The sequence below is a fragment of the Micrasema longulum genome, unplaced genomic scaffold, assembly GCF_059751315.1.
Source record: "Micrasema longulum isolate JH-2025_06_02 unplaced genomic scaffold, ASM5975131v1 h1tg000554l, whole genome shotgun sequence".
Taxonomy (NCBI): Eukaryota; Metazoa; Arthropoda; class Insecta; order Trichoptera; family Brachycentridae; genus Micrasema; species Micrasema longulum.
Window position 1 is genome coordinate 9,656 of NW_028277750.1, and position 14,802 is coordinate 24,457.

Sequence of the window (14,802 nt, forward strand, 5' to 3'; positions counted from 1 at the left end):
TACTTTATTCTAAATTAAAGGTAAAACAATAAATTTTCTTAGGTGCACATAAAGATTTAATTTATCAGTAAATATTGTAGAAAAAAATGTATTTGCAAAGAAAATCAATTATGCAAGAAATAATAAATATATAATTATTTCCCATACTTACAATGACTAAACACAAGGCCACTGAGCAAACATTATCACAGCTGACAAAAATACGATTATTATAAAATTAATTTGATTTTTGAAGTGTACAACTAACCCCGATAATGTAGAAATCTTAACATACTGATGCATTCCGTCATTGTTCGTCCTGCTAAACCGGATTTTCATACGTCAGTTGTCATTAAATTTCATTGACGGCAAGACGCTAGACTTTTCTTCAAATTGCCGTGACTGTTCAACGTATGATAATATGATTTGCATGAAATTGCACCGACGTCAATTATGAATTATTACATCTATTATGATTTCTTGACAGGAAACTGCCATCGGGGCCACTGAGGCGTCAAATGTGCGTGCGTCGGTCGCGTCTCCAAACTTTTTGGAGATAAAAAAATTGGTGTTATTGTTATCACGTGAAGTTTTGAAGACTCGAAATTAGCGTATTTCCCCAGCAAGATGCTGACCCACTCACACAACGAAATGTCGGACGAGGAGAGCGGCTTAGGATATCAAAACACGTTGGTAAGTTGAAATAATCATGCTTTTATGAACTGTTATTGTAATTTTATTACTTTACATTGTGTGTATTTATATGATATGTAACATATCATAACTGATAAGAGGTTAAATGACATACTCACGTAAATCTTAAGGTAAACTCGACAAGTAAGGACATTATAGCCAGGATTAACATTCCATTAAATATTTTTTGTCACATGCTTTGATCACAAAATATTTTTAAATTCTTTATTTACGATTTTCTCAGTGATTATTTATCAATTCTACATTTTTCTAATGAAACTGGCATTTCATAATAAGTCCGCCAATGTACGTGTAGTATAATAAGCAAACTATAATTATTTTCAATTTATGATATTGGAACTACTTCATGGTTTGTGAAGGGGATGAATGTATGAATTAATGTGTTTTATCTGGAATGGAAATGCTGAGAAAGATGTAGAAATGAGGATAAGGACCTTGAGCAGGGCTGGTATGCCAAACGTTCTCGTGGCCATATTATCTCGTGTATTTACATACAAAATACACAATAAAAACCGTTTTCTCATGCCACGAGAGTGGTTCAGAATAGCACTCCAGGGTGAATGGTATACTAAGATCAATCTTGAGAAATACACGTTGATCGCAGGAGGCAAAATTAGTAGTTCTCAATGGCGTTTTGATAACATATGGTATTGAGATTCATATAAAATTGGAAAATTAAGGATGAAAGAAAGTTAAATGTAGTTTTTATTTATTATATATGCACCCAGTGGGCATTTACAATGACAATATATTTTATTATTATGATTATTATTCGTTATAGGCAGACAGCCTTTGCTGATGCGCCTATATCTCGTGTACTGCTTTTTGTCCAAGTTCTTCTTCCTTCAAAAAAGCATCAAAACGGTTTTTGAACTAGTTGATCCTAATGGAATGGAGAACTAGGCTTGGCAATTAATTCCAGTCTGAAACTACCCTGCTGGAAAGGAAGTTTTTCTTGGGATTGAGGTGCAATTGAGGGCGATACAGCGACCAGTTATGACCCTGCAAATTAGTGTTGGGATTAATTTGATGCATTTCATGCAGGGGGCAGTCTTAGTAATTATTGAGTATCTTGTAAGTTTCTATTAAGTCCCCTCTCTTACGTCGTTTTTCCAATTATGTAAGTTCTAGTGCTTTTTATCTACTGTGCTAAGGCATCCTTTTGAGTAATTTAGAGATTTTTGTAGCACATCTTTGGACCTTTTCCAGTAACTCGATGTCTTTAGTGAAGTAGGGACTCCATACTTAATATCCATACTCTAATAAAGGTCTTTTATTGGTCTTGTATATTTTAAGAAACATCTCTGGAGTAATGTTTTGCAATGCCTTTTTATTAAAATACATTATTGACTTAGCTTTCTTGGCAAAAGATGTGATGTGAGCTTCCCATTTTAAATCCATTGATATGATTATGCCGATACCTTTTTGATGCTTTACGGGTTTGAGTTGGACACTACCCAAAAGATAAGTATATGTAGGATTGTTTTGGCCTATGTGAAGAACTGTACAATTTTCAGCGTTTAGCGAGATTAGCCAGTTTTTAGTCCATTCACTGATGTGGTTCAAATCCTGGAGTAGTTGTCCAGAGTATAAAAGGGGGTTTGCAAACAGTTTGGTGTCATCTGGAAAGATGCGATTCAGATTTTATGACAGTTTTGAGATCATTAATGTATAAACATTACTTACGGATGTAAAAAATATTTATTATAGACAATATTATATATTCTACTGGCAATTTAAGAAGAGAATTTTGACGTTTGTTCGCCCATGAAGTTCTGTGAATATTGATAGCCAAGTGTAGGAAACAAATGCCGTACTTTAATATTGTAGTCGCCGCAATAAAGGTGTACGATCAATCGACAATGTCGACATTATATTGAATATCGAATTATATTGAGTGTATTTTTCTGTCTCTGTTTAAAATAATAATTATTTAAGAAATTAGTAACACTTAACCAAGAGGTTTGATAAATAATTGTTACACTATTCCAAATACATTATATTCTTTTTGATTTTCAATTATTGCATCACCCGGGCCTGTATTACAACAGAAAGTTAATATTTATCTTAAATTTTATCTACAAAGTATAATTAATTTTTCAGTTTTAAAATATAATATTTTATGCATTTTTTTCTCTAAACATGTTCAATTACAGGTTACCGACGAAGATACTTTGAATTTTCATACAAATATACACATTTGTGTTCATAAAAATAAATTTTACTTTTTTAAATATTTTTTTTTCATGTATTTATTTTACACAAAACTTTTTATTTTTTCTTTTCCATATAAACACTGGGCATAACCCGTGTTGAGCCATTCATTTACATTATTTTTTTATTATGTTCTAGTACATAATAAATAAATATAATATAATAAATAACACTATATGGAAATAAACAAAAATTATAAATAGCAGACATGCAACAATTTAATGTAGTTTGCAGAAAGCAGCTAGTCCACAATTTTGAAAAAAATAGATATTGGCGTTATCGGGTGCAGTAAGGTCAATTCTATGTTCTGCTAAAAACAGCCAGGTCGCTGTCATACAAAAAACTGATAATCTCCTTCTAAAATTAGTGTTGTACTCGAAAACGGCATTTCTCAATTTGTAGAAAACACCCACAGCTCTAGAAAAATCTCACGGTACTTTGAAATTACTACTTAAACTGTTGAAATACATAATCAGATACTTTTTTGAAGTATAAAAAAAACTAGTGTATTATTTATATATCATTTGTCTTAGTCAAAAACATTCAAACTGTTATGTAGATTTGATTATTCATTATTTTTACAAAAGTGTTGTTATCTCCATTTTGCTTTTCTATGGCTGGCTGCTTGCTGCATACCTACGTTCAATTCCGAGTTCAAATAGACTACTTCTTTGGTGGGGTGACCATCTCGAGGCAGTTCTCGCGACCCAAATCCAGAGTCATTTTTTAACAAATAATTTGAATTTCTGTTAATTTATATTTAATTTTGAATCAATATGTATAGTGTTGTAAATTTTGGGAGCAAGGTACATATGACTTCTCTGACCAAACGATGTTGCCATTTTAGGTGGCACGAATAATTGTCTTTTTTAAAATCTTGTTTCATAGATTGTATTATATTGACTCCCACTATTTTTATGTGTGTGAACGAGAAGTCATTCAAACACCTCTGTGGTGGGTGTTCTGATAAGGACCCCGAGTAGAGCCTTGAGAACATAGTTTTGTGCTTTTTTCAAGGTGTGCATAGCACTTTTGCTGGCTCCACCCCATGCAAATATTCTGTAATCTATAATGCCTTGACACATTGAGTAGTATACATGATTTAAAGTTTTTTTTTGTAAAGAATGTTTCTTACCTTATTAAATATATAAACAAGTTTTTTAACTTTTGCTGAAACATTATCTATGTGAATTGTCCAGTCTAAAGTACAATCGATTTCGATTCCTACATATATTATATTTTTCACATTGTTTATAAAGTTACATGTGCATTTGTCACTATCTAGATCAGTTTTATTGCATTTATGTATTATTAATTTATCACACTTAGATTGTCCTTTTTTTGTCATACTATTATTGAATTTCGTCTTTTCTTCGTTTAATGTCAAAAGATTTGAGTATAAATAACCCTTAATTGTGGAAAGCGCTTTTTCCACTGTTTGGTAAGTTTCTTCCCAAGTGTCTCACATTGTACTGTCTCGATATATACTGATAAAGATAGCGTTTGTAATCGCGGCCCCGAAGTCTTTCTTAACTTGTGATGTTCGAATAGGTCAATCAGGTTCAAATAAAATTTTAGACGGACACAATAATTCTATCTACTGAACACAGATCACCATACGGTACACTAACATAACAATTCTGTACGCTGTCCGTGCCCAGGCGGATGAAGGAACAGTTCTGTGTGTGAAATTTCACCAGATCCCGGGAGGAGTGTTCTCCACTCAATGGCTACTGGGATAAAAATACTGAAAGAAGAAATAAATTAAATCGGGAAAGTCCGCCTTGCAGTGTAGTGGTTGGTGCCACTGGTGGCTCCTGACCGAAAATCTTAGCAGTTCATTTCTTTACCATTTGAACATATTTGCAATTACATTGTACAAATCATTTGTTCGTAGTTTGCTTGAATTTAATTCTATAATATGGTCTCCTAATTATAATATTCATATAACGCGGATTGAATCGGTGCAATGTAAATTTTTTAAATCGTTAATATTTAGAATCGGATCAAATAAAAAATTTCAAGTCCATCCGATCATTGAAAATATTATACTGTCCTCTTGTAAGAAGTAATTTAGATTTTAATTCATCAATATGGTCACCCTGCTATAATGTTCATGTTTATAATGTAGAAAACATTCAACATAAATTTCTACGATATATAAACTACAAACTAAACATTCCAATACAAAATGTGAATTATGACCATTTATTAACACTGCTTAACTTAACAACACTTTCTGAAAGAAGAACTATTAATGATATCACTGTACTGTACAAAATTGTAAACTCTCTTTTTGACGCACCAAAAATACTTGAATTGATTAATTTTAGAGTACCTGCTGCCAACACTAGGAGTACTTTATTGTTTCATTGCTCCAGTACTTCTTCCAACCAACAAAACAATTCATTGATACCGAGACTGCATAGGTTAGGTTACACTTATGCAACGGCTGCAGACATTGTGTCCAATTCTTTACTATCTTATAAGTCCACAATATCAAGTTTATTTGTAGTTGCTCGTCAAACTATTATTGACAATTCAATTCCATAAATGAAAAAAATACTTACTTGTTTATTTTTATTACCATATACTTGTTTTTTATTTTTTACTATTATATCAAATTGCATTGTAGTATTGGCAAATACGCATTTCATAGATACGTATTTTTATTTCTTATTTTTTCGTGATAATATATGCTTGCTTGTTTATTAATTTAACTTAAAAATGTCTTTCTTGCTCACCGTAACACTTTATTTATTGTTTGCTTTACATAATTTATTTCATAAGCTTATATCTTTGCATTTTTTGTTTATATGCTTACTGTTTTTTTTTGCATACCTTTGTTATTATTGTTTTTTTTTTTTACTTTGTAAAACTTTTTATTGTATCCTTTTTAACTAATTTCACATATTATTTCTGTTTATTATTTAGTATGTTAGCATGTTTTTCATTTTTATTTTTTGTAAATGCCTTTTGGGCGTTAATGAACAAAATAAATAAATAAATACTTTCATAATTAACTATTATGATCGTCTTAGAGTACTTTCATATCTTTAGTTTGAAATTCAGAAGGATTTTGGCTGGTTTGATATTCTTGCACAAATAAATATCTAACTGTATAGATGCCCATGATATCCTTGCTCAGATAAACCTTAATGTACCTCGCCGTAACTTGCGTACCAATCCTGTCTTTGCTGTGCGAAATTATAAAACTAACATCGGATTCTTTTCCCCTCTGCCAAGGATCCACAGAACAGTGAATGAAATCTCACTAAACGGTACTGTCGATGTGTTCCTACAGCAAGGGCAGGCATTTAAGAAGCAAGCGGTGTTGTCTCTCCTATAAAAAGAAAAAATATTTATTTTATGTTTTGGAATTCAACCATAGACAAGTACCTAGGTTCCTACTTAAATGAAATATTTTTCCAAGATAATAGCAGGCAAACCAACCTTCGGGCAGGACAACGTCTGTCGGGTCCGCAAGTATATATATATGTATATATATATATATATATATAAATATTTTTTATATTTTTTTATATTTTTTCAAATATGGCATTCTTTTTGCAAACTTCAAACTCTGATCCTCTCGCCAACAGAGGGGTGTACTTATGTAAGAATACGATTTTAAATAATGTGTTGAATTTAATATTATTTTAGTATTACAAAAATCCAGTAAAAATAAATAAATGGGTAGAAATTATAAGGAATTTAAGGAAATAATCTTATTGTGATCCACAAAAAAAAACAAATGATGTTTTGTAAACATTTAAAAACAAACTTTTTTAATACACAAAAAAACAACATCTTTTCATTTTTTTGCAAATGCATTCTCCTCGAATGCAACCCTGGTAGATCGATGAATAAAACATTTATGCTCCTTACTTTTTTAAAACATATTAGATTGAAGATTTTAATATCTACGAACATGTACAGCGCAAAGATCTATATTTCTCTGAAAACCGCACGTAAATCGGTTAAGCCGTTTAGGAGTTCGGTGACATCACACGTACAGAGGAATTATATATAAAGCTATATTATTTTTCTATTGATTTCAATGATACTATTGTTTTTTACATTGTATTCTTTGGAATTTTATTATTTATTACTTATAGGTACCTTGTTTTTCTAGATTGCATCACATGTCATTATAATTTAATATAATTAATTTTACTACGTATTTTTTATTGTTATTTATTAAGGTTTGACACGGGCATAGCCTCAAAAGTCTTAATAAGTTAATTATGATTAAACAAGTGTAATTTTGAATGAATTATTAAATAAATAAATAGAAAAGTAAGTAATATTATTTGTAATCGGGCCTTTATTCTCATTGACACTCATAAATTGTTCAAACTCTTTAAAATGCTCTATTGAAATACAGTTATTGTCCTGCACTAGAATTATTAATATTAAAATCACTTGTGTTTATGAATTGTTATTTCGCTCGAGTAATCTCTAACGATAGACGACTATAAATATTTATCAATTTGACCCAATAAAAATAACCGCGGTGATTCATTGCTATTTTCAAGCAAATATTGATTAATTACAATTGGCTTTGGTGCGATTCGAGGAATTCAATTGAAAATTCTGCAAATTTATCATAACCTGGTGGCGCATAGGGCAAGAAATTCATATCTTACCCAGTGGCGTCTTTGATACAAAATTTCTAATGAAGCTCAGATTTTAAGGATAAGTGTAATATGCGTAAATGTTAAGTAGGTACCTATAGTAAATGACACAGTACGGACCATGTTTGTAGGCATCTTTGAGCATTTTTATATTGGTTGCTATTTTTTTATCTTCATAATGTGTTGATATAATACGAATTAAAATACATATTAGGTACTGGTGACTAGCAAGGATTTCTTAGTGCGGCTCAGCCTCACTTGCTTCATATGCTCCTTCGTCCCTGATCTGGCCTATCACTGGTGTATAGGCTGATGAACATAAAAAAATCATCAAAAACTTATTAAAAAGAGCAAGTGAATCTTAAGTGCGCAAATAAATATCTTATTATTTTTTTATTAAACTCTGTATCTACCTTTTATAAAAAAAAATATATATTCATAATGTAACCCGCAGACAAGCCTCGGCTTTGTGAGAGCAACAATATAATTATGTATTTATTTTATTTATGCTTTATTAAGTTAGTTCATAACATCTTAAGAACTAATATAAACTTTTAAGTATATTACAATTTTTTTTATCAAAATTGCTGAATAACATATTTTTTCCAATTATTTTTAAATATTTCGATTTTTTCTGTTTTCTTTATTTCTTCAGGTAACTCGTTGTACAGCTTCAATCCCTTGTACAATGAGTTTTGAGATTCTGTTTTTCTCCTCATTGGTAATGTTATCTTTTTTTTACCCCTTGTTTCATATTTATTTTATTTAGAAAACACACAGTCATTCAAAATAAGTATTAAAAACAACATTTTTTTAACATAAAAAGACCGACTAAGTTTTCATACATTTAAAAGATATTAACATTAAATGTGACAAAAAAATAATAAATAAATAAGAATTTTAAGTGAGAAAAGAATAATTGTTGACATTTGCGTTTTCCATGGAGGTAATAAATTAAAATAAATAAAAATACTGAATGTACACTCCGAGCCATCCACGCACACACATGAACGCACATATAAAACATACACAAACATATACATTACATGCGGCACATATATAGCATAAACCACTCAAGATGCACATTCAGCAACTATCCCAAATAATCGACCCCATGAAGAAATTTTCTGTACAAATGCAACGTGCAGTTAAAAATGTCTACATCAATACTGAGTCCGTTATAATTTCATTTTTTTTTCGTTATATGTATGACATTGTTGGTTAAATTTTATTATTGTTTTTATTTTATTAATCCTCTTAATTATTTTATGTATAAAAATTGCTACATTATATTTAATTTGTTGCTTTACTGTGAGCGAGCCAATTTCTTGTGCATTCTGCATTCTTTCTACATTAGAATATATTTCTTTTGAGTATAATCCTCATCGCCTTATTTTGAAGAATTTGTATATTTTTGATTTTTGACCCTTTGATTTGAATATTTCATGTGTTGTAAATTAAATATTTTATATTACAGTCCTCAAAATATAGCTTGATTAGAATGACAGTTGTCAGCAAAAGTAACGACATAACTTTATCGTGACGTCTAAGGAGTGATTTATATTGACCCACGAAAAATCATTCGTATCTGGCATGTTAATTTATTTTTTTAATACAATGCTTGACATATAAACCAACATAATTATATAAAATCAGCTTTAAAACTAAAATAAACCTAATTATTAACGACGTTCTTACAAGGTTACGTCATTTTGCAAAAATGTTTTAGATTTGACAAATTGATCAATGAAAATCGATTGAATAAAAAAATAATTCATTTGTTGTTCATGAAAAAAGTATAAATGTCTTATTTTTTGGTGAAAAATTCTCTTAAACACACTATAATAGGCTTGTATTTGCGTTTTTATATCAATTTTCGGAAACAGAGTTTCATGTTTGCATGAAAAAACTGATAAAATCGATTTGATCGGTACATGATCCGTGATCAGTATTTACCATCACTAGTGACATTAGTTTGGTAGCTGACATTTTAATCAAGCTATATTTTAAGGACTATTGTTCTTAAGATCGTATGGACTATAGTAGGGCCAATTTAATAGGTCACATTCGACGTTTGTCGGTTTTAGCTTCATAGTGAGGTGACCTGCTTAAAAACATCGATTAAAGTTAATGAATCGATTCGGACTTCAAACATAATATATGTGAATTGAATTCAATTACTATGAAAAAGTACTTATAGGTACTGTAATTTTATTTTTAAAACCATAAGTCAAATCCCTGTCCCATTAGTACTTTCTATCGTAAATTTAAGGAACAAAATAAGATAAGTATATAATTTAACAAAATTATCAATATTCGATTTTTCTGGGTAACATCCCTAGTGTTTAAAAAGAAAAAGGGTTCACTGATGGAACATTGTAACGACGTTTAGAACAGAAAAAGTTTATTATGTTTAGAATGGTTTATTAGTGAAAGTAAATCGTAAAATTACCTTCTTTTGTCGTTATTACAATAAATATGTAATCGCAATTGAAAAAAGTTAAGCAATTGTGCAGTTCTAAAGTCGAAAAAATAAATAATATTTTATTACCGCCCTTACAAGGTTATGTTGTTGAGTTTTGATGAAGTGTCAAATGTGACCTATTCAATTGGCCCTACTATAACTTAGTAAATTATCAAACATAGTACTACAATGCTACTTCATCTTACTTTCTGTTCTGAATCTGATGTAAGTTACAACTGTGCACAGTAGATGCACCCTCATATTATTAAGCCTTTCACGTCTTGTGATTAGTAACCACGCTCTAAGAATGATAATTACTTCTTATGAATTAAAAATCTCGCAAACTAGTATTGATCAATCGCACGGTTCTTCAAAGTTGGTTCCTAAAAAGCTTTAAAGGATTTCCCTGCTTTTGTGGTTCTTTTGAAAGATCCTCCGTGATTATTGTTCCACAGAATAGGAAAATATGACTTTTTTTTACATTTTAAAAATAATAAAAGTCTATGAAATACTGCCCAGTAAAAAAAGTTTTTTGTTATTTTTTAGTATCATGAAAAATATTTTTTAATTTATAATTTTGAATTCCCGCAAAATGGTCATTGTATTGGTCACGCCGCTAATACGTCACGATTCATGTTATTTTTTTTTTTTTTTTTAGAACGCCGTCACGAATCTTGACGTCACAACTATCAATGCCAAACATGTCGCGTTTTTCAAGTGACATATTAAAAAAAAAAAAAATTAAAGTTAAATATGAAAACATTTGAAAAATACAATTGATTATTTTAAATCCATTTCATATATTTTAATCGGTATTCGTAGTACGTGATCTTTCCCTATTCTTATCAGCCAATTAACGTTTATTTGAGTGTTTTAAAACAAATTTAGCAATGAAATAGATTGACGTGAAGGTTTTATTTTATTTATTCATTCATATTTTTTTCCATTATAAACTATGGTTATAAAAATAATTTGACCTCACTGGGGTTACCCGTGCGGTTTTTTTAGGTCTTGACAAAAAACCAATCTACATATGCATAATTCATTTGATGTTGTTCATGAAAAAAAAGTATTTTATGACTTATTTTTTTTAGTAAATAATTGTCTAAGCACACTTATAATAGGCTTGTTTTTGCGTTTTTTTTAAATCAATTTTCGGAAACAAGAGTTCCATGTTTGCACGAAAAAACTGATAAAATCGATTTGATCGGTACATGATTAATGGTCAGTAATTTCCTATCACTAGTGACATTAGTTTGGCAGCTGTCTTTTAAACAAGCTATATTTTAATGACTAAAATTATGTATTATTTGAATCAACAGTATTTTGAGTAGGTTCAAATCCTCGTAGACAAGGCTGGATTTTACTTCCTCATGTTGGAGAGGGTTCAGAAAAAATTCTGAGGTATCTCTACATGAGGGAGTATGGTAGTTATCCGTGGCTCTATCCCACTGGGTTCCTCTTGGGTACGCTTGGGACCAATAGTTTGCAACTTAGAAGGGATGGGTCTACACTGACCCATTTTTTCAGACTGTTAAGGGGTTTCATCGATAACTCGGCCATTTTAGAGAGTATCAATTTTTATGTTCCTGATGGCTATCTCCGACAGCGTCAGCACAGACTGTTTTACCTCCCGGTTTCCAGAACCAACCTGCCTCTGGTCATGCCGATTGGAAGAGCAGTCAAGCAGCTGAACATTATCACTTTGGAGATCGACAACTTTCACATTGGTGAAACTATGTTTAAGAGGCAAATACTCTTGCTATTAGAGAGTATTGCTTACTTTAGAAGATCGCCGTCTACTGTTGGACATGGGGGTGCTTCATGACGTACTTAGTGGACGCCTTGATAGTCCGGCTCTTTTGTCGGAGTTATCATTAAATGTCCCCGGCTACCGCACCCGTCACACGTCGAGTTCTCTATTTCATCTGCCAGCAGTTCGTACGAACTATGCCCAGAACTCTCCACTTATACGTTTTGTTAGTGAATATAATTTGAACTTTCCCCTTATTGATCCATTTGATTGTAAAAAAATAACATTTAAAATGCGCGTTTTAAAACATACTTTTTTGTCTTATACTTAGTTTCAATAATAAAGTCTTATTTTATCTTATCTTATTTTATTTTATTTTATTATATTTTATCTCTAATTCTTAATATTTTAAATATATTTGTATTTTCGACACTTGACACTTGTGCAATATTTACACACATGTCCACCCTCATTCCAATATAACACCCACCCTCTCACTCACTTACACTCACACAAACACACTAGTATGTATTGTACGTGTATTTAATGTATTTCTGTGGATATCTGTCATTGGTTTTATTCTCTGTATATTTTATTTGTTGTATTTTTGTTACATGTATTACTGTTGATATCCCCAATAAATAAAATAAAAATATTGTCGAACCATTGCTCAAGGGTTCTTGGTTTGATATAAAGTTCCAATTAAACGTCTTAAATACTTTGTTATTTGTTATGTTACTTTGTGAATAAATAATTTGAATTTGAATAATAATTTGAATTAGTATCATAATCAAAAGCATGGAAATATTGTTGACTTCCCAAAATTTATTTACCATGTATTTATTTTATAATCTTTGGTTCAAAACTCACATAGCATGTCTGATGTTTGCAATGCCCCACCTTGGATGTGATAATTGACAAGTCAGTGTGGTTACTTACTTCTCGTTACAAGTATTCAGTCCAACCCGCTACATGCTTAGATTTATAATCATATTTAGCTCTGTTTCTATACGCACACAAACATTATTATCTACCTTCCATAACTTCTTTCACAAATACAAGAGTTACTATATACTCCACCCTGATGATGCAAAAACCATTAAAAATTAAAACAACCTTCGGTCAAAGAGGATTGGCCTACTACTCGGTTAAAGTGTACAATCTACTTCCACTATCCATAAGGACAATTAGTAAGTACTCACAATATAAAATTGCTATAAGGACATGGATAGTGGAGGTGGGTTGCGCACGGATCGATGAGTGGATCCAAGTCAAATAGGTCAAATTTGTGTACTGTATATGAAATTTGGTCTACAGGTCTATATAAATTGGTTATGTTTGTTTATGATTATTTTAGTTTATATTGCTCATTATGTTAATGATAATTAGGTTTAATATATTAATTACGTTTTTTTATTTTTATGTTGACTTTGTTAAATAACTCATTTAAAGCATGTTTCACTTTTTGTAAAATGTTTCCTTCGGCACGGTACACCCCAGTGAGCGAACATTATTCTGTATAAAAAAAGAATACAAACATTGTAAAAGTATTAATAAATAAATAAATATAAATCACATACATGCTAGAATTCAAAATGTGATTAAAAACAAAGTTGTTTTATAGATTTTTTTTTACTTATTCAATACTTATTTATTTATGCTTTGCCTAACTCTCAGATAATAAAGAATATTTTTTTTTTTTTACATTTTAAAAGTAATAATGGTCTATGAAATACTGTCCAGTAAAAAATTATTTTTTTGACAATTATTAGTAGCATAATTTTTAAAAATTTGTAATTTTGAATTCCCCCAAAAACGGTCATTCCATTAGCCACGCACCTAATACGCCACGATTCATGTATATTTGTTCCTTTCAATTATAATTTGTTTCGAACATTATCACGAATCTTGACATCACAACGGTCAAGGCCAAACACATCGCATTTTTCTAGCAACGTATTTTTATTAAATTTCTCGTTTACATTTATGTATGAAAACAATTATCTACAATGCCCATATTGATTTCGAAAATACGATTAAATATTCTAATCCATTTTTTATATTTTTATCGGTATTCGTAGTATGTGATATTTCCCTTTTAAAAACCATATTATCATAACCCTTTATTACCATAATAACGTCATCAGCCAATAGTTTTATTACACACCAGGGCCTCGATTACGATGGGAAGATAAAGACGTCGTATCTTCACCTTGACGGTATAGTTGAAGATAAATTCCCTCTAACGATTATAAAGATAAACTACCGACAAGGTGGGGGACCTTCAAGTTTTGGGTTGGTACATCGATATGAAACAAGGGAAAGCGTACGTCTCGGTACACATATCTACGCTCTAAAATGACATAGCTCTAAAATGACATAGCTTCAGTATTTCGTCATAGTTGAAGATAATAGATAAGATAAAGTCTCTCGACCGACTACAAAGGTATACTACCGATACCCCCCACCATCAAGGTTCGATGTAAGTACATAGGTTTATACCGACGGGTCTAGAACCCCTCGATACGTTTATCAACGCATTAAAAGTGACAAAAAAAAATTCACCGAGGAATTTTTCCTTTAATTGTGATTTATTAAAAATTTTAATCGTTTTGAGGTTGGCACTTTTTTTCCTAGAAGACTATTAAAAATATCAGAGAGAAATAAGTAAATTTTGAAGTCGAATTAACTTCCGAAATAACGTTCACTTTAATAAAACGAACGCCTAGATGTGAAAGTAATGTCGCTAGGTTCTCTCCTATTAACAAATAAGAGTATCTAGGCGTTAGAAAGTTACCACTGTAATAAAATAATTTAGTTATTTTATTTTTTCCATCTGTATTAATATCTTTCTGAGAGAACGTATCGAGAGTCGGCCTTGTAATCGCCCAGTAAAACCTCAGTAGATAAATGCAGACGATCGTTAAGTATATCGTTTTGGCAATGGTTAAAAGTCATATAAAAATCATATTAAAGCGATCTCCTTTTGCTTGAATTGGGATTTTTTGGAGTTTATAATTGCTTTGAAGTGGGCACTTTCT

The 14,802-nt window shown here is 30.7% G+C and overlaps 1 protein-coding gene across 1 annotated transcript in view; it reads left to right on the top strand.

The window, feature by feature from the left end:
- Positions 1-295: 295 nt before the first annotated feature.
- The window catches only part of ClC-a (chloride channel protein 2), a 54,529-nt gene continuing 40,022 nt past the window's right edge, over positions 296-14,802 (top strand). The window contains exons 1-2 of the mRNA XM_088228014.1: positions 296-390; positions 467-672. Of these exons, the coding sequence (XP_088084140.1) occupies positions 607-672 (66 nt within the window). The 5' untranslated portion in view covers positions 296-390; positions 467-606. The remainder of the gene's footprint in view (positions 391-466; positions 673-14,802) is intronic.